At 52.2% G+C, this 16,833-nt stretch overlaps 2 protein-coding genes across 2 annotated transcripts; both read right to left on the bottom strand.

Moving 5' to 3' along the window:
• Positions 1-8,338: 8,338 nt before the first annotated feature.
• On the bottom strand, positions 8,339-11,944 carry LOC147978846 (subtilisin-like protease SBT3.8). Its single transcript, XM_087546566.1, has 10 exons — positions 11,807-11,944; positions 11,579-11,670; positions 11,394-11,491; positions 11,129-11,293; positions 10,404-11,020; positions 9,924-9,991; positions 9,580-9,837; positions 9,378-9,493; positions 9,062-9,235; positions 8,339-8,981 (listed from the first exon to the last, which is right to left on the bottom strand). The coding sequence occupies exons 1-10, from the start codon at positions 11,885-11,887 to the stop codon at positions 8,446-8,448; spliced, it is 2,205 nt and encodes a 734-aa protein (XP_087402692.1). The 5' UTR covers positions 11,888-11,944; the 3' UTR covers positions 8,339-8,445.
• A 3,394-nt stretch (positions 11,945-15,338) lies between these two features.
• On the bottom strand, positions 15,339-16,398 carry LOC147978845 (uncharacterized). Its single transcript, XM_087514914.1, has 2 exons — positions 15,961-16,398; positions 15,339-15,461 (listed from the first exon to the last, which is right to left on the bottom strand). The coding sequence occupies exons 1-2, from the start codon at positions 16,396-16,398 to the stop codon at positions 15,339-15,341; spliced, it is 561 nt and encodes a 186-aa protein (XP_087371040.1).
• Between the last annotated feature and the right edge of the window lie 435 nt (positions 16,399-16,833).

Genomic DNA, 16,833 nt, shown 5'->3' with positions numbered 1-16,833 from the left:
CTGTGAGTCGCCCCTAACGGTGAGGCTCTTTACTCCTAGAGCTGCCGCGACCTTCAAGCCAGCTATGAGACCTTCGTATTCTGCAATGTTGTTGGAGACCTTCTTGCCTTGCTGAAAGCATAGCTGCACAACGTAGTAGAGCTTGTCCTGCGTGGGCGAGATGAGTATTGCTCCAGCCCCCGCGCCCTAATGCGCGAAGGCCCCGTCAAAGTACATGACCCATCCATCGGGCGCCTCACTCCCTGGCGAGGTAGACCGGTCCTCGCCCACTTCCGGTGCTGGTGTGTCCGTCCATTCCGCCACAAAATCCGCGAGCGCAGCTCCCTTGATGACCTTAGTGGTGCTGAACCCCAACTGGAACGCCTATAGCTCGATGTTCCATTCAGCGACCCTTCCGGCAGAGTTGGGGCTCCAGAGCACCCTCTCCAATGGATAGGCCAAGATGACTTTGATGGGGTGGCCCTGGAAATAGTGCCGCAACTTGTGTGAGGCCACTAGGAGTGCGAGCAGGAGCTTCTGAGGCATGGGATATTGTGCCCTCGCGTCCCGCAGCACTGTGCTGACGAAGTACACCTGGTGCTCGACGAGGACCGGCGTGTTGGTGAGGCTCGCGTCTTGTGTGAGCTGGGGTGCTTCCTGAGGTGACGTGACCCCTGGCGCCCGGTCGCTTGCAGGAATCTCTGCGGCATCATCTTGCCGAGCTCGGTCTTCCGTTGTTGCCGCTGCGGCTCTTGCCGCGCCTTCCTGATCTTGCATCGTCTCGGCTGGCGACATGGCTGGGCGCAGCGCTCTCTTGGCCTGGTGCTCTTCCTGAACCGCCACCAGCATGGCGCTAGCGGAGTATGGGGTGGCTGCAAGATAGAGTACTAGAGGCTCGAGAGGTCGTGGCGCCACCAGCACCGGCGGACTGGTCAGATATCTCTTGAGGTCTTGGAAGGCTCGGTCAGCCTCCGGAGTCCACTCGAATGGGCCTTTCTTCTTCATCAGCTTGAAGAGGGGTAAGGCGCGCTCTCCCAGCTTGGAGATGAAGCGCCCCAATGTAGTCACTCGACCAGCCAGCTTCTGCATTTCCTTAAGGGTCTGCGGCGGGCTCATGCCCTCGATGGCCTTGATCTTCTCCAAGTTTGCCTCGATCCCTCTGTGTGTTACGAGGAATCCCAGCAGCTTACCGGAAGGGACGCCGAACACGCACTTTTCCGGTTTAAGCCACAAGTTCACCTGGCGCAGGCTCTCGAAGGTCTCCTCCAGGTCTTGGATCATGGTTCTCGCATCCCGAGACTTCACCACAATGTCGTCGACGTAGGCCTCTGTGTTTCTCCCGAGCTACCGCCCTAAAGCGATGTGCATCAGTCGCTGAAAGATCGCGCCCGCGTTGCGCAGCCCGAAGGGCATGCAAGTGTAACAGTATACCCCACACGGGGTCAGGAAGGCTGTCTTCTCTACATATTCCACCGCCATCTTGATTTGATGATACCCTGAGAACGCATCCAGGAAGCACAGTAGGTTGCACTCAGTAGTGGAGTCGACAATCTGGTCAATGCGCGGGAGAGGGAACGGATCTTGTGGGCACACCTTCTTGAGGTTGGTGAAGTCAACCCACATTCGCTCCTTCCCGCCTTTCTTCGGCACCACGACTGGGTTCGCCAGTCATTCGGGGTACCTAACCTCACAAATGGCACCTGCCACCTCCAGCTTGCGGGTCTCTTGGACAATGAAGGCCTGCTTTTCCGTGGACTGCCGCCTCGCTCGCTGCTTCACGGGGCTTACATTGGGGCATACCCTCAAGTGGTGCTGAATCACCTCTCTCGGGACCCCCACCAGCTGATTGGGCTCCCATGCGAATATTTCCTTGTTTGCGTGCAAGAACTTCACCAATGCTTCCTCCTGGCTGGGGTCGAGGCTGGCGCCTATGGTGAAGGTGGCTCCTGAGGGGTCGTCCTCGTTGACCGGCACATGTTTGGTTTCTGCCTTGTCTTGGGTGAATAGCTGCTTCTTCTTGGTCGGCGCGGCCTCCTTGGCCTCCGGGGTACCTGCGCCAACGGGCTTCACCGCCGCGGCGGTCCTGAAGGCAAGTTTGAGTACCATCACGGCCTCCTTGGCATCCCCCTTGATGGTGAGGGCACCTTTGCTTCCAGGCATCTTCATGAGGTTGTAGGCTGGATGAGTCGCCGCCATGAACTGATCCAGAGCCGGGTACCCGAGGATGGGTTGTAAGGGAGGCTGATGCGGGCGATGTCGAGGTCGACCAACTCGGTGCGGTAGTTGTCGCGCGTGCCGAAGGTGACGGGGAGGCGGATCTGCCCCAAGGAGTGGGCGGCGCCACCGCCGACTCCCGAGAAAGGCTTGGTGAGGCTGAGCCGCTCGAGTGACACGTGAAGAAGGCTGAAAGCCTCTATGGAGAGCAAGTTGAGGCCGGTGCTGCCGTCGATGAGGGTCTTGGTGACAGCCACATCGCAGATGGTGGGCGTGCAGAGCATCGGAAGCATGCCCGAGCCGGTGGTGGTGACGGGGTGGTCTTCCGAGCTGAAGGTGAGATCAGCCTCAGGCGCGGCCCAGCCCGGCGGAGGCCCCGAGCGCGTGGAAGTGGCACCGATTTGGCGGAGGAACGGCTTGATGTGGCGCTCTGAGGGAGGCGCCTGTGAGCCGCCTAACAGGGCCGCAACCGTGTGGTGCGCCGGTGCAGCGTAGCGCGCAGTGAAGAGACCGCGGAGCTCCTCCCAAGACACCACCGTGGACCCGGGAAGGTTCAGTAGCCAGGCGCGCGGCTCACCGGCGAGGGCCATGGGAAGACAGTTGGCCATGACCTTGTCATCACCCCCGGCTTCGAGGACGGCCTCCTCATACGCCAGCAGGAAGGCTGACGGATCCGCCGCACGCCGTAACGCGGCGGCATCTCCGGCTTGAACTTGGGCGGCCACTGCACCCATCGCAGGGCGGGGGCCAGGGCTCGGAGCCCCCTGGCCCCGTCGTCTACGCTGGTCGTCAGAGTCGGCGGCGGGGCTCCTGCCATGTGGGCGTAGCATGGTGTCGATGGAGCGCAGATCGATAGACGAGAAGCTACGACGCACCCCTACCTGGCGCGCCAAATGTCGGATCTAGGGTTCTAGCAGACCCTTGAGGTTCGAACACTGGGGTGCGTGCGAAGGTTTTCTCCCTATTAATCCACGCCCTGGCTCTCTGAGATCTCGTGGATGAACATGACGAACTCTCAACACAGGAAGACACAAGATTTATACTGGTCCGGGCCACCGTTGTGGTGTAATACCCTACTCCAGTGTGGTGGTGGATTGCCTCTTGGGCTAATGATGAACAGTACAAGAGGAAGAACAGCCTCCTGAGGTCGAGGTGTTCTTGTGTTTGGTGAGCTTGTGTGTGTGAGGATCGAAATCAGTTGCCGACTTGTGATGGTGTCGATCCGATGCCCCTCATGGTGGTGGCTAGTTCTACTTATATAGGCCCTGGTCCTCTCCCCAAATATTGAGCGGGAAGAGATGCCAACAACGGCCAATTCGAAAGGGGACAGCTAGTACAAGCTATCCTGACAAAAGGTGGTCTTCGCCTGCAAAAGGCTCTGGTGATGACACCGTCTTGGGCTCCATGGTGACCTCCATCTTGCCGTCCTTCTGGTCCTGGTCTCGTTGCACCAATATGGAAACCTTTGCTTGATGCCTCAGTACTCCGCGCCTGCGCTTTCCCCCTTAGCACCAAAGAGGAAACAAGGACGTAGCGCGCACTGGCGCCCGCCTGGTCTCGGTCATCATGGCTCACGTCACGAGGGGCCTCGCGAGGTTTTCCTTGCCTTGATCTCTTCGCCCCTCGTGAGCCTGCCTGGCGAGGCCGCTCTTGATGAGGTCTTGCGTCGTCCGCCTCGCGAGGCTTGGCCCCTCGCGAGGGTCTTGAATGTCTTATCGATGAAGATGGGCCGTACGAACCTGCCAGCCCAGCCACGCCGTGGGCCGCAGGCAAGCAAGTCTGGGGACCCCCATTCCCAGAACGCCAACAAAAGGGCTCATTCGAAATGATCTGGTGGTCGCTTGGGCGATCCATTGGATCCAGAAACTTCAATCTCGAGTGAGGCCGGTGTGGGTCTATCAGGAAATGATGACCCAACCCATGTCAATCCCAACGAGCTTGACATGGCTGAGTTCACAGAGAAGATGAAACACTTAACCACGCTGAGCGACAACCTCCGCCTGACTGGTCTTGTCCTTCCCTACAACAACACTGAACTCCCTCCTTTGGTAAGGTGATGACAAAACATAAACTTAAATATATAGGCCCTATGGAGGGCGATGCAGATATTGTCATGCGCTTAATTTAGAAAACTGGTAAACTCGTGATGTCGTACTTTGGAAGGGTTTTTTCAGAGTTTGGAGAATGGGAAGATATGTTTATCCCCATTCTTCTTATAATGGCTACTTTTCAGAATTTACACTTTAAACTTTATTCATTTGATTCCCTTTTTCTTTGGGATTCTTGGAGATTTTTTAATAGAAACAATTTGTTTGGTTGCAGCCATTACTAGAAGAATAGAAAACTACTCATTCCCTCCCCCCCCCCCAAAAGTTAGACAACAAAATAGGGGCGAGGCAATGAAAATTTACTTGGAATGAATTTTTCAAGCCATGATAGGTAGATATAATGGACTCTTTATGACACAAACTTTGGATCTGACTTTTAGTGTACAAGCAGGGTTCTCACTTGATACAGGTGAAGGTTAGCAATAGACTGGGAAGCGACCAACTAGAGAGTATATTCATCATAATCATGCATTCTGAATAAGCAAACATTACACGGTAACATGGATATGATATTATATTCTACATGTGTAACACCTTCGAGGCTGAAATGGAATTGATCAATCATGTCCCAAGTCAAGCCACTTCATTACTTCAGAGAGAATACCATGTTGACATACCACATAATACCACACTTCAATGCATGTTAATGTTGGAAATATGCCCTAGAGGCAATAATAAAAGCATTATTATTATATTTCTTTGTTCATGATAATTGTCTTTATTCATGCTATAATTGTATTATCCGGAAATCGTAATACATGTGTGAATAATAGACACCAACATGTCCCTAGTAAGCCTCTAGTTGACTAGCTCGTTGATCAACAGATAGTCATGGTTTCCTGACTATGGACATTGGATGTCATTGATAACGGGATCACATCATTAGGAGAATGATGTGATGGACAAGACCCAATCCTAAACATAGCTTAAAGATCGTATAGTTCGTTTGCTAGAGTTTTCCAATGTCAAGTATCCTTTCCTTAGACCATGAGATCGTGTAACTCCCGGATACCGTAGGAGTGCTTTGGGTATACCAAACGTCACAACGTAACTGGGTGACTATAAAGGTATACTACGGGTATCTCCGAAAGTGTCTGTTGGGTTGACACGGATCAAGACTGGGATTTGTCACTCCGTGAGACGGAGAGGTATCACTGGGCCCACTCGGTGATGCATCATCATAATGAGCTCAAAGTGACCAAGTGTCTGGTCACGGGATCATGCATTACGGTACGAGTAAAGTGACTTGCCGGTAACGAGATTTAACGAGGTATTGGGATACCGACGATCGAATCTCGGGCAAGTAACATATCGATTGACAAAGGGAATTGCATACGGGGTTGATTGAATCCTCGACATCGTGGTTCATCCGATGAGATCATCGTGGAGCATGTGGGAGCCAACATGGGTATCCAGATCCCGCTGTTGGTTATTGACCGGAGAGTCGTCTCGGTCATGTCTACATGTCTCCCGAACCCGTAGGGTCTACACACTTAAGGTTCGGTGACGCTAGGGTTGTAGGGATATGTATATGCAGTAACCCGAATGTTGTTCGGAGTCCCGGATGAGATCCCGGACGTCACGAGGAGTTCCGGAATGGTCCGGAGGTAAAGATTTATATATGGGAAGTCCTGTTTCGGCCATCGGGACAAGTTTCGGGGTCATCGGTATTGTACCGGGACCACCGGAAGGGTCCCGGGGGTCCACCGGGTGGGGCCACCTGTCCCGGGGGGCCACATGGGCTGTAGGGGATGCGCCTTGGCCTACATGGGCCAAGGGCACCAGCCCCAAGAGGCCCATGCGCCTAGGGTTTCAAGGGGGAAGAGTCCTAGGAGGGGAAGGCACCTCCTAGGTGCCTTGGGGGGGAGGGAAACCTCCCTTGGCCGCCGCCCCCCTAGGAGATTGGATCTCCTAGGGCCGGCGCCCCCCCCCTAGGCCCTCCTATATATAGTGGGGGATGGAGGGCTTTTCATCCACGCCTTTGGTTGCCTCCTTCTCCCTCTCCAACACCTCCTCCTCCTCCATAGCGCTTGGCGAAGCCCTGACGGAGTACTGCAGCTCCATCACCACCACGCCGTCGTGCTGCTGCTGGAGCCATCTTCCTCAACCTCTTCTTCCCTCTTGCTGGATCAAGAAGAAGGAGACGTTACGCTGACCGTACGTGTGTTGAACGCGGAGGTGCCGTCCGTTCGGTGCTAGGATCTCCGGTGATTTGGATCACGTCGTGTTCGACTACATCATCCCCGTTCTTTGAACGCTTCCGCTCACGATCTACAAAGGTATGTAGATGCATCCGATCACTCGTTGCTAGATGAACTCATAGATGGATCTTGGTGAAGCCGTAGGAAAATTTTTGTTTTCTGCAACGTTCCCCAACAGTTAACATCCAAAATTATTCATTTGCACCTAGTTAATTGAAACTCGGCATGAGAAAGCATGAATCACTAAAGGCTCATTATGCACAAGATGACTATCATAAAACACTTCAAAACTAAGCATGAAGTTAATCATCAATACATAAACAAAACAAAATATGATCATACCAGCTTTCTCCACCGCAGCCACTTCACCAAATTTCGTCATTATTGTGTTGTCACTTGCACAACTTGAATATCATGTATAATAATAATATAGTGCATGTGTCGCCGTGACTAAAGTTGAAAACTGCTGACAACTGTACAAAAGAAGAGAATGCGATGAAAATAGTTTTGGTATTTTCATTAGTTCAACAATCAAGCAGATACAGTTTAAGCAATAACTTTTCTATTCAAACATAAGACTCAATAAGACGCAAACAAGATTTTTTGCCCTATATATTGTTAAAATCTACTACATACACATCAATTGACCTATATATCTATACAAATTAAAATGCCTATATCCTATTCTCTCCTCTCCTCTCACACTCTCAATTATACAAAGAATTCACACATATATATATATCCTGTCAAACTCATCCATACATAATAATTTATAAAGGAAAAAAGATAAAACATTCATATCATCAAAATCCTAAACACCTAGCTAGCTAGGATCCATATCTATTTCCACCCATATCATCCATACTAACCTAGCTAGGATCCATATATCATGCACCATATATATCCATATCACTTCCACACATATAAAAATAGTGACAAATAGAAAAAAAAGGCAAATAAATTGAGTAGAATTGCTCACCTAGGTGGGGGGTTTTGAAGGCCAATGTCAAGGTGGTGGGGTGTGGCCGGCGTCGGGGTTGCTGGTGGAGGACGATGTCGAAGTGGTGGAGCCTGGCGGCAAGGTGGTGGAGGACAACGCCGAGGTGGTGGAGGACGACATTGAGGTGGTAGGGTATGAAAAATCTCGGCCGCAGAGGCCGTCTGAGTGGCGGTGAGCTCCGCATGCGGCATGAGTGAGGTGTAAAAGGGCAAGTGGCAAGGGTGAGGCAGCTTCATGGTTTCATAGCCCTTGCGCTGCAGCCCGTGCTTTAACAACAGGGAGACGAAGGGGGCGCGTGTGCCAATTCAAAAATATCCAGACATAAGACGAGTGTTTCCTGTCGGCCACTTAGCTTACAGGAGACAAAGGGTTTCACATTTTTTGTTAAAGGAAATATTTAAGTTGAGTCCTCTGTTAGAGTGCACCCGGCATATACCACCCACCATGACGGAGCCGTCAACTGCGTGGAGGAAGGCCACATGGCAGGGTAGTTTGCTGAGCATACTATATAAGCCGAGTGTTTGTCATGGTTTATGCAGAGATCCTAGTTTAAGGTGAGTGTTTTCCAAGCTCTTCCCGCTATATTGTGGTGTAAGCCGAGGGGCTTTTATGTGTTGTGTATTTTAGAGTTGGCTCTCGGCTTACACTGATGTAAGCCAAGTGGCCGACAAATTACACTCTAATTATGACGAAACAAAAGGCAACATATGTTTTCCTGTAGTGTTAGAAGTTGGCACAGAATGTCCTCCCTTGGACACATGGCGAGCCACCACCCAAGGATTCTAGTATAGTCATACAAAAGGATCAACACATCTCATTAATCATGGACCACCATGTTCGTTTCCTACTATTGTAACAATAGGATTTTTTTGGTGTTTTATTAATATTTTTGTATGCCAAATACATTACTGCATGAATAACCATATACCATACACCGATAAATTTAGGATGTATCTGCAACAAAGTCTTCTATCACATTCCTTACTGCGACTGGAATCCTGACGTGGGTACCTCCATCTGACCATGTCAAGCTACCAAAGGTAAATCCACCTTGCACTCTCCGCTTTGTAGTAAATGAAACCCTAAATGATGCACTTCTGCTACTATCTTTAGCAAATGTGATCGTTGATGGTTCCATGGACATGACAACCCCTACTGGAGCTTCAAGCACTGCATGATAAGTTGTTCCAACTGCCCCCACATTTGTCACAGTGCGCATAACCGTGACATGGTCCTTGAGGTTTGGAACAACGATTGACGGGAGATTGAGGTTGAGTTGGTAAGACTCGGAGCCATGTAACAACCCAACGGTGCAATTAAAAAACTTGTTGTACTCTCTTGCATCCACGTCGTAAACCAAGCCTGGGTCAGTGGCTTTGTCTGGATCCATGTGACCACAACCGAAGTTGAAGGGATCAGCCACCTTCCTCGGGACCGCCTCTGCTTCGATCGGCACGCTGAAACGATCGGTCACTGACGCTAGAATCATCACCAAGAAATAAGTTATTGGTATAACATAAAATAGTTGAAAGAACTTTCCATATACACATTGTGCATACCTGTGGTGATGATTGCGGACTTGATCATAGCAGGCGACCAGTCAGGGTGAACCGATTTAAGCAGAGCGGTCACCGCTGAGACATGTGGGCATGCCATGGATGTACTTGATAGGAACACATAGAAGTCGCGCACAGCTGCTAAGATGCTGACGCCTGGTGCAGTTATGTCGGGTTGTGCAAATATCCATAGAGACAAAAGTATTAATTCTGGAGAGTAAGATAGGCTAGTTAAAAGCACCGCAGCGCAAAAACAAAAGGGACACTGCAAGTGCAACTATTCTGACTTTGAGTTAAGAAGTTCACACTTGGAGTACCTTGAGTATGCCTGGATACAGGAGGCTAGGGCCTCTGGACGAGAATGCAGCGACCCTTGGTGAAAACACTGTGTCTCCGACAACGGTCATGGCAGGTAATATCTTCACGATTGGACTCCTATCATGACAAATGACATGCACAAATTAGTTCCGGGAGAAAGAAAACATATTCCTCCTGTTTCCGGCAACGCGACATGTTCTTACTCTGCGATCGCCGCGTATGACTCAATTCTCTGTGCGGTTTCGTAGTCTACTACAACACAGGGCATGCCGCCCTTGCATGCTGGCAGGAGGTTCGTGGCGTACTGCGCGAAGATGAGGCCCTTGGCTCCGGCGCCCATGCTACGGTTGATGGTGAGGGGCAGCTCTACCCGAGGCAGCACGCTGGGCGCCAACCCCGGTGCGTAGCACAGGACGATCTTGCCGGTCACGTTGCTTGATGCCAACCACTCCGCAGTGCAGCTGCACAAAAGTTGAAGTGAATATGGTTCGACAAACAATGGAACTATAAAAATCTAACGTATTGATTGAGTGTGTTATGTCGCTACCTTCCCGCATGAACAAGCTCCTTAAAGTCACCGTTGTTCAGAGTTGAGTTGTAGTAAAGAGATTGTCCCTGTGTTTAAGATCGAAGACACATCAGATCATAAGTTTTCCTCGAGAGGATAAAAGAGTACATTAAGGAAAGCTAACTGATAACAAAGTCGGTAGGAAATTATTTTTCTGCATGCATTTGAGCCGAGTCAAGTTGATTTGTAAAAATATATACGATTATGTTTCCACACACGCTTGTTCAACACCTGAAGTATCATAATTGACTTTGTAAAACCTATACCGATATAAAATCATGGCCACTCAACTATGTGTTATCTCAACTATAAAACAGTTTGTTATTTAATTTGTACCTAGCATATGCAATGATGTTTCTATCCTTGAAAACGATCGTATTTGGTGATGCATTTTCTATGCTTTAATATTATCAAAAAAATATCAGAACAAGTACTTGCATATCGATCGCTTGTACGTACCACAAGCTTTTCTTTGTTTCCAAGAGATATTAAGGTTGGGAAGGCACGGTCGATCGTGCTAGCTGCCACTGTCGTCACCCATGGCACAGCATTGGTCACCGTTTGTGGTGCCGGGCCATCATTCCCGGCAGAAAAGACAACTGAGATCCCTCTCAAGACAGCGTGCAGTGTCCCGGGAAACTCGTGACCGGCACCCCCAAATGAGAGCGACATGACATCCACACCATCGTGTATGGCATCGTCGATGGCCGCGAGGATCATGGCGTCACTACCCCTTATCCGCGGCCCCCATAACGCCTTGTAGATTGCTAGCCGTGCACGTGGTGCTCCGCCACGGGTCATGCCAGTGGCTAGGCCACCATAGCTCACACCCTGGACTTCTCTACCGGCGATCGTCGAGGCGACGTGTGTGCCATGGCCGTGGAAGTCCCGAGGCGACATGTACTCGCCCTTGAGATTCTCGAGGTCACCTCCATTCGAGTACCACCGTGCGCCGATGATCTTTCTGTTGCAGCTTGTTGCATTGAATGTCTGTCCAACCTGGCATATGCCTTTCCACCGTGCCGGAACGGGGCTGTATCCGTTGTCGTCAAAGCTTAGTGATTCAGGCCATATGCCTGCGACAAAGACATGCGTGGACCGACGGAGTCAACCTATGTCCATTTCTAACGCTTGGCTTTGGTTTTCACAAATTCTGGATTTAATCTAGAAATTTCATGACAAACCTGAATCGATCACCCCGATGATGATATCTTCACCGTAATTTGCTTTCCGAAGCAGGTCAGTTTGTTGTGGTAATTTGTTGAGGCCAAGGCCAAGGAAGTCCCAGCTTCGAGTTGTTTGTGACTCATGATAAGTGTTAGGTTTCACACTTATAACTTCAGGAAACTCTACATTTGCAACATCCATATTAATTAGTTTCATTCGATCATGCCAGCAACATATGAAGGCATCAAATGCTGATGCCATCTTGGATTGGTTATCACTTACTTGCCAACATCTCAGCTTGGGTTCCGGTGAGCATTGCCGCGAATCCAGAGAATCCGTGCTTGTAACTGTAAACTATTGACTTCAAGGATTCATCCTTGCTGTTGCAGACAAGACACAATGTTTAGCAATCACTTCTGTCGCATGGTGATAATATGTAGTAACATGAATTACCAGCTAGTTTGTACCTCCCAAATACTGAGGCTAGTATGTCATGGTGCGACGCGGTGACAGCAGATGGATCGTCATGTTTCTTCTCCCCCATGTACACTATGTAGAGCTGAAATTAACATGCGGGAAGTTGCGAAAAAAGAAAGTTCAGAACAAGCCGAGTTATGCACAAACAAAACAAAAGTTGAAGTCTTGTGAACAAAGAGGGATTATATTTTCCCTCAAAGGGAGGAAGTATATCTTACTTTGCTCGAGGCATTTGCTGAAAGAGGCAACAGTGTGATGAGGAGCAGAGCACAGCAAGAGAAAGCTGTCTTCGGATCCATGTCTGAATTCGACAAGAGTGTTATGTTCTCGTGTTCTGTCGCGTGAATGTATATATAGAACTTTGGGTGTTGCTAGGTGAAACACGTGATCGAGGAAAAAACAGGACCATGGTTATAGTTAGGTGGTACACGTGTTGCAAGAACCGTTCAAACAAGGATTTGTTTGCATTGTTATAGTTAGGTGGTACACGTACGTTAGAAAGAAATACTAGACCATGGTCCGGATAGGAAGCACCATGCTCATCGGGCATCCAGGCCGCGTCGATGTCATGACCTCTTTCTTTTGGACTTTCGAATTAAGCGTTGGTAAAGTTGATAAACGTGAAGGCAATTTCAGTACAAAAAATTGATCCACTGAAGCATTCCACGCAAAAACTAGTTTGGCTAATTCGTTTCTCCAATAGATAAATTCTTTTCTTCGAAGAACCGCTTCGAGAGGGCAGGGCTGTAGGGGTTCCTACAATTTCTACAGAAAGGATAGAAATGGTCGAGTTTATAAGAAAAACTACACCCAAAAACCAACACAGATGATGATTCAATTTATAAGGAAAGTCAGACCCAAAAACCTACCGGAGCTCGAGGGGAGATGAACAGAATAAGAGAAGAGTGCATTGGGCAGCTTGGAAGTTCCTTACTGACCCAGTATGCAGGGACGCGCTGGGTTTCAGGGACTCGTATTGTTTCAACCAAGCTCTGTGGGCGTGCCAAGCTTGGAGACTGCCACATAAGCTAGAATCCCTATATGCACAACTGATGAAAGGTAAATACTTCGCAAATGAAAATTTACTTGAACGGTGTTCCTCTCAGATACTTCAGCAGGTTGGAGAGGAATTGAACAGAGTCTTGAGCTGCTAAAAAATGGCTTGATGCGTATAAGTGATGGGTCCAAGACTCGCATCTGGCGGGACAACAGAATCCCGAGGAATGGTGCTCTGAAAATCATGACGGAAAAGAGCAGAGCGAAGCTGAAGTGTATTACTCCCCTCCGATCTAAATTAATTGTCGCAACTCTGCACACATGTACGTACATGACCATATGCACACACAAATACACGAGCGGGACAGGGATGAGTTTCAGGCATACACGATCGACCTCCATGTGTTCGTGGAATCTGAAATTCAAAGCTGCCTCAGTACATCACCAAGGAATTCAAAAATCAAATTTTACAAAAATATGAGAAAGTAGTGGCTGCACCCACCTTTCAAATTTCAAATATAGTCCGTATACATTGCTAGTTCATCCCCAAAATTCAAATTTACAGAAAATGCATCACTAGATCCCACCCGACTGAGGCAACTTTTGATCGTTAAGAGCATCTCCAGCCGCGCCCTCAGGAAGGCCTCCCCAGGCGATTTTCTCGCGCCGGCGCCGAAAAAAGGGCCCAGTTGCGCCCTCAGAAGCCCGATTTTCGCCGGCCTGAGTCAAAAACAGCGCTGGCGGACCCAGGCCGAACCCGGCGCGCTGGGGGGCGCCCGGGGGCGCCAGGCAAGCTGTTTTGGCGCGAAAAAGCCGCAGGCCAGCCACGTCAGCGACACAGCGCCTCGTCTTCCCCCAACGGCCTCGGTTCCCGCGGGGAATCAATGGCAAGGCTGCCGCCGGTCAGCCTTGCCATTGATTCCTCACGGGCGGCGCGTCACGGGACAGCGCGCCGACGCCTCCCCTCCCTCGCACGCGTTCACACGGGCGCGGCGCGGCTATATAGCCGGTGGCCTCACTCGCCTGTGCCCACACCAGCCCCGTCCCTCGCCGCCGCCCAGCCCCTCCCTCTACCTCTCCCGAGCGCCGCCGCCCAGCCCCTCCCTCTCCCTCTCTACCTCTGCCGAGCCCGTCGCCATGGCAGAGCGTTTCCCCGGAGACGAGGCGGCGGCCAACGGCTTCGGCCGCCGTTCGCTACGCGAACAGGAGTCCTGGCTCCTGTTCCAGGCGAACATCCCGGCGCCGTCGGACATGCGCGCCGAGCCGACGGGGTGGAGGCTCAGAGACGGGGGAGTGCCCGTTCCCCCGTTGCCCGACGCCGTGGCCAAGCCAAATTACTTCGCCGAGGAGGTCGAGGTCGTCCGCGCCTCCCTCACCAACGCCCAGCTCTCCCTCCCCCAGTACACCGCCGACAACCACGCGGCTTGGGCGGTGTACTTCGAGCGCCGCCAGCGGCAGCGGTTGGCGTCCACCAACGACGCACCGGTGCTCGGCGGCCAGAAGAACAGCGAGGGGCGCCACCTGTGGTGGGGCGTCCCCGGCCGCACACTCGAGGGCATGCTGACGTACCTCGAGGGCGGCAACGACCCGCTGTTGGCGTACCCGGCGAGGGTTGGCGCCCCGGCGCACCACCGACGCGCCGGGCCATGGGCGTCAAGGAGGTTCGGGTCCTCCTCCTCTTCTTCCTCCTCGCGATCTTCCTCGCACTCCTCCGATGCTCCGGCCCTGCTCGGCGTCAAGGCCGAGCCCGCGGCAGAGACGCCGCTCGGCCGGCGCACTCGCAGCGCCGGCATCGTCATCAACGAGAGCGGCCGGCGCGCCTCCTCGTCGGCTCCTCCTCCGTGCTTCGTCAAGCCAAAGATGGAGCCGGGGCTCGCGCCGGTGAAGACCGAGCCGAGGCTCGCCCCGGTGAAGAAGGAGCCGGCCGCGCTGGTGAAGATGAAGCTCGACGATGACGACGCGGCCCTGGAATGGGCGCGCAGGGACTCCATAGCGATGGAGAAGGAGCGCCTGGAGAAGGAGAAGGAGCGCCAGTGCGTCGCCCTGCGCCGCTTCGCGGAGCGCCGACGCGGCCGTGACGAAGGCGGAGTCGTCGTCATCTGCGACAGCGACGAGGACGACGCGCCACCGCCACCAGCCCGCGTTGGCGACGCCGGTTAGGGGTCCACCAGGGACGGCCGCGTCAAGGAGGAGAAGTCCGACGATGACGACGACGTCCAGCTCTCTCTTTTAGTTTAGTTATCTATTTTGCTATGTAATGAAAACCGGCGAACATGTCTAATATATGCCCAAATTTGCCGAAATTTATCGTGTTTCGCCGAACTTCACCGAACTGTGCCGAAATTTGCTATACAAATTTTATTTTTAAACGCGCCTGGGGGCAGCCCTAGGGGCGGCCCTGGGGCCGGTGGCTGGGGACCAACTCGCCCCCAGGCCCAATTTTTGCGTCGGCTCACCCCCAGGCGACGATTTTAGACGCCCCCTGGGGGGCCAACGGCTGGAGATGCTCTAACATGCGAACTGAACCTGTGTCCCACCCGGCTGAACTAAGACCAGCTGCACTTGTATAAACACACACAAAAGAAGGTTTTCGGCCCGTTTTATAAATAAAGCAAACCGTCAAAGAGCACACATACATGGACTAGTCCACACACACACCCAAATCTTATAAAGAAGTATAGAGGTTCTGCTGAGAGCGCAGCTCAACAAGCCCAAATAAAATAACGGAAAAGCGCCAGAGAGCAAGACAAGCGCCTAGTCAGGTTCCGGCGGAGGCGGCGGGGGCGGCGGCGACAGACGGACGGCCATCGAGCGGGGGTCTGCGATGAAGGCGGAGATGGCGTCGCGGTCCTGAGGGCGGCTAAACGGCCGCCAAAACTACAAGAAATCAGACAGTTTGAAGATAGCGTCAGTAGCCCGTCGAAGAGGAGTGCGCTGGATCACAAGCTTATTGCGGATCGTCCAGAGGGTCCAAGCGATGACCCCAATCTCAAGCCACCTAATGTGGAGAGACGTCAAAAGGGAGTTCTGGAGTTCGGCAAATAGGTCGGGGAAGTTGGTGTGGCACCAATTTCCACCCGCCGCTTCACGAAAGTAGCTCCAAACGAATTGAGCGGACACGCAGGAGAAGAAGATGTGATTCGAGTCTTCAGGGATACCGCACAGCGGGCAGAGGCCAGTGCTCGGGCCATTTCGCTTGTGCACCTCGACCCCAGACGGGATCCGACCTCGAATCCATTGCCACATGAAGATCCGGATCTTCAGAGGCAGGTGGATGGACCACACCGTCATAAGGAGGGAGGGCGGAGGAGGGGGCAATGGCCTGGTAGAGAGACTTGGTGGAGAATTGGCCAGAGGGCTCGAGGCGTCATCGCACCTGGTCTGGGCCACCATCCACCATCGGCTCGTGGAGAGCGACGCAATCCAGTAACTCACGCCACGCGGCGAACTCCAGGGGCCCAAATGGCCTCCAGAAAGCGAGGCGCCCTAAGTCAATAAGGGCCCTCTCAACAGAAATCAAAGGGTCGACAGCGATGGAGAAGAGGTCGGGGAATCGCACAGCGAAGGGAGTGTCTCCGGTCCACCGATCAAACCAGAACAAAGTCGCCGCCTCGGAGCCCGTCGAGATGGAGGCCCCAATGCGGAGAATAGGTAGAAGTTGGACGACCGACTGCCAGAGCTGGGAGCCGCCCGATCTTTGACAGAAGGCAAGGGGTTGTCCACGTAGGTACTTGTTCCGGATGATGTCGAGCCAGAGGCCACCGTGACCTTGCGTGATGCGCCAGAGCCAGCGGGATAGGAGGGCGATATTCATGCGCTTAGAGCACATAATACCAAGGCCTCCTTGTTCCCTGGGCTTGCAAATATCAGGCCAACTGACCATATGGTATTTTTGCTTATTGTTGTCGCCGGCCCAATAGAAACGAGACTGGACTTTGGCGATCTCATGGTGCAGAGTCTCGTGAAGGCTGTAGAAGCTCATGAGGAACAAGAGGAGGCTGGAGAGGGATGAGTTAATGAGAATTGTCCGCGCCGCCTTTGACAACCATCTACCCTGCCATGGCTCAATGCGCGTTTGAAGTTTGGCCAGGGTCGGGCGCAAGTCCGCGACGGATAGCCGGGAGTCACTAATGGGCGTTCCCAAGTAGGTCGTGGGGAAGGAGCCCAGGCGGCAGTTAAGCCGGTTAGCAATGGCAGACACTCAGCCGGAGAATAGCCCATCACCATTACATCACTCTTATCGAAGTTT

The sequence above is a fragment of the Triticum urartu genome, chromosome 3A (genome assembly GCF_056163025.1).
Source record: "Triticum urartu cultivar PI428250 chromosome 3A, HENAU_Tu73, whole genome shotgun sequence".
Taxonomy (NCBI): domain Eukaryota; kingdom Viridiplantae; phylum Streptophyta; class Magnoliopsida; order Poales; family Poaceae; genus Triticum; species Triticum urartu.
Note: the sequence above shows the minus strand (reverse complement) of the source record. Positions and strands in the feature narration are given on the sequence as shown.

Coding starts and splice junctions, on each gene's coding strand:
- LOC147978845 (XM_087514914.1), bottom strand. CDS start 16,398: ATGAATATCGCCCTCCTATCCCGCTGGCTCTGGCGCATCACGCAAGGT. Junction 15,462..15,960: donor TGGATGGTGGCCCAGACCAG/GTGCGATGACGC, acceptor GATTTCTTGTAG/TTTTGGCGGCCGTTTAGCCG.
- LOC147978846 (XM_087546566.1), bottom strand. CDS start 11,887: ATGGATCCGAAGACAGCTTTCTCTTGCTGTGCTCTGCTCCTCATCACA. Junction 11,671..11,806: donor CAGCAAATGCCTCGAGCAAA/GTAAGATATACT, acceptor TGTTAATTTCAG/CTCTACATAGTGTACATGGG. Junction 8,982..9,061: donor GTCCGCAATCATCACCACAG/GTATGCACAATG, acceptor TGATGATTCTAG/CGTCAGTGACCGATCGTTTC.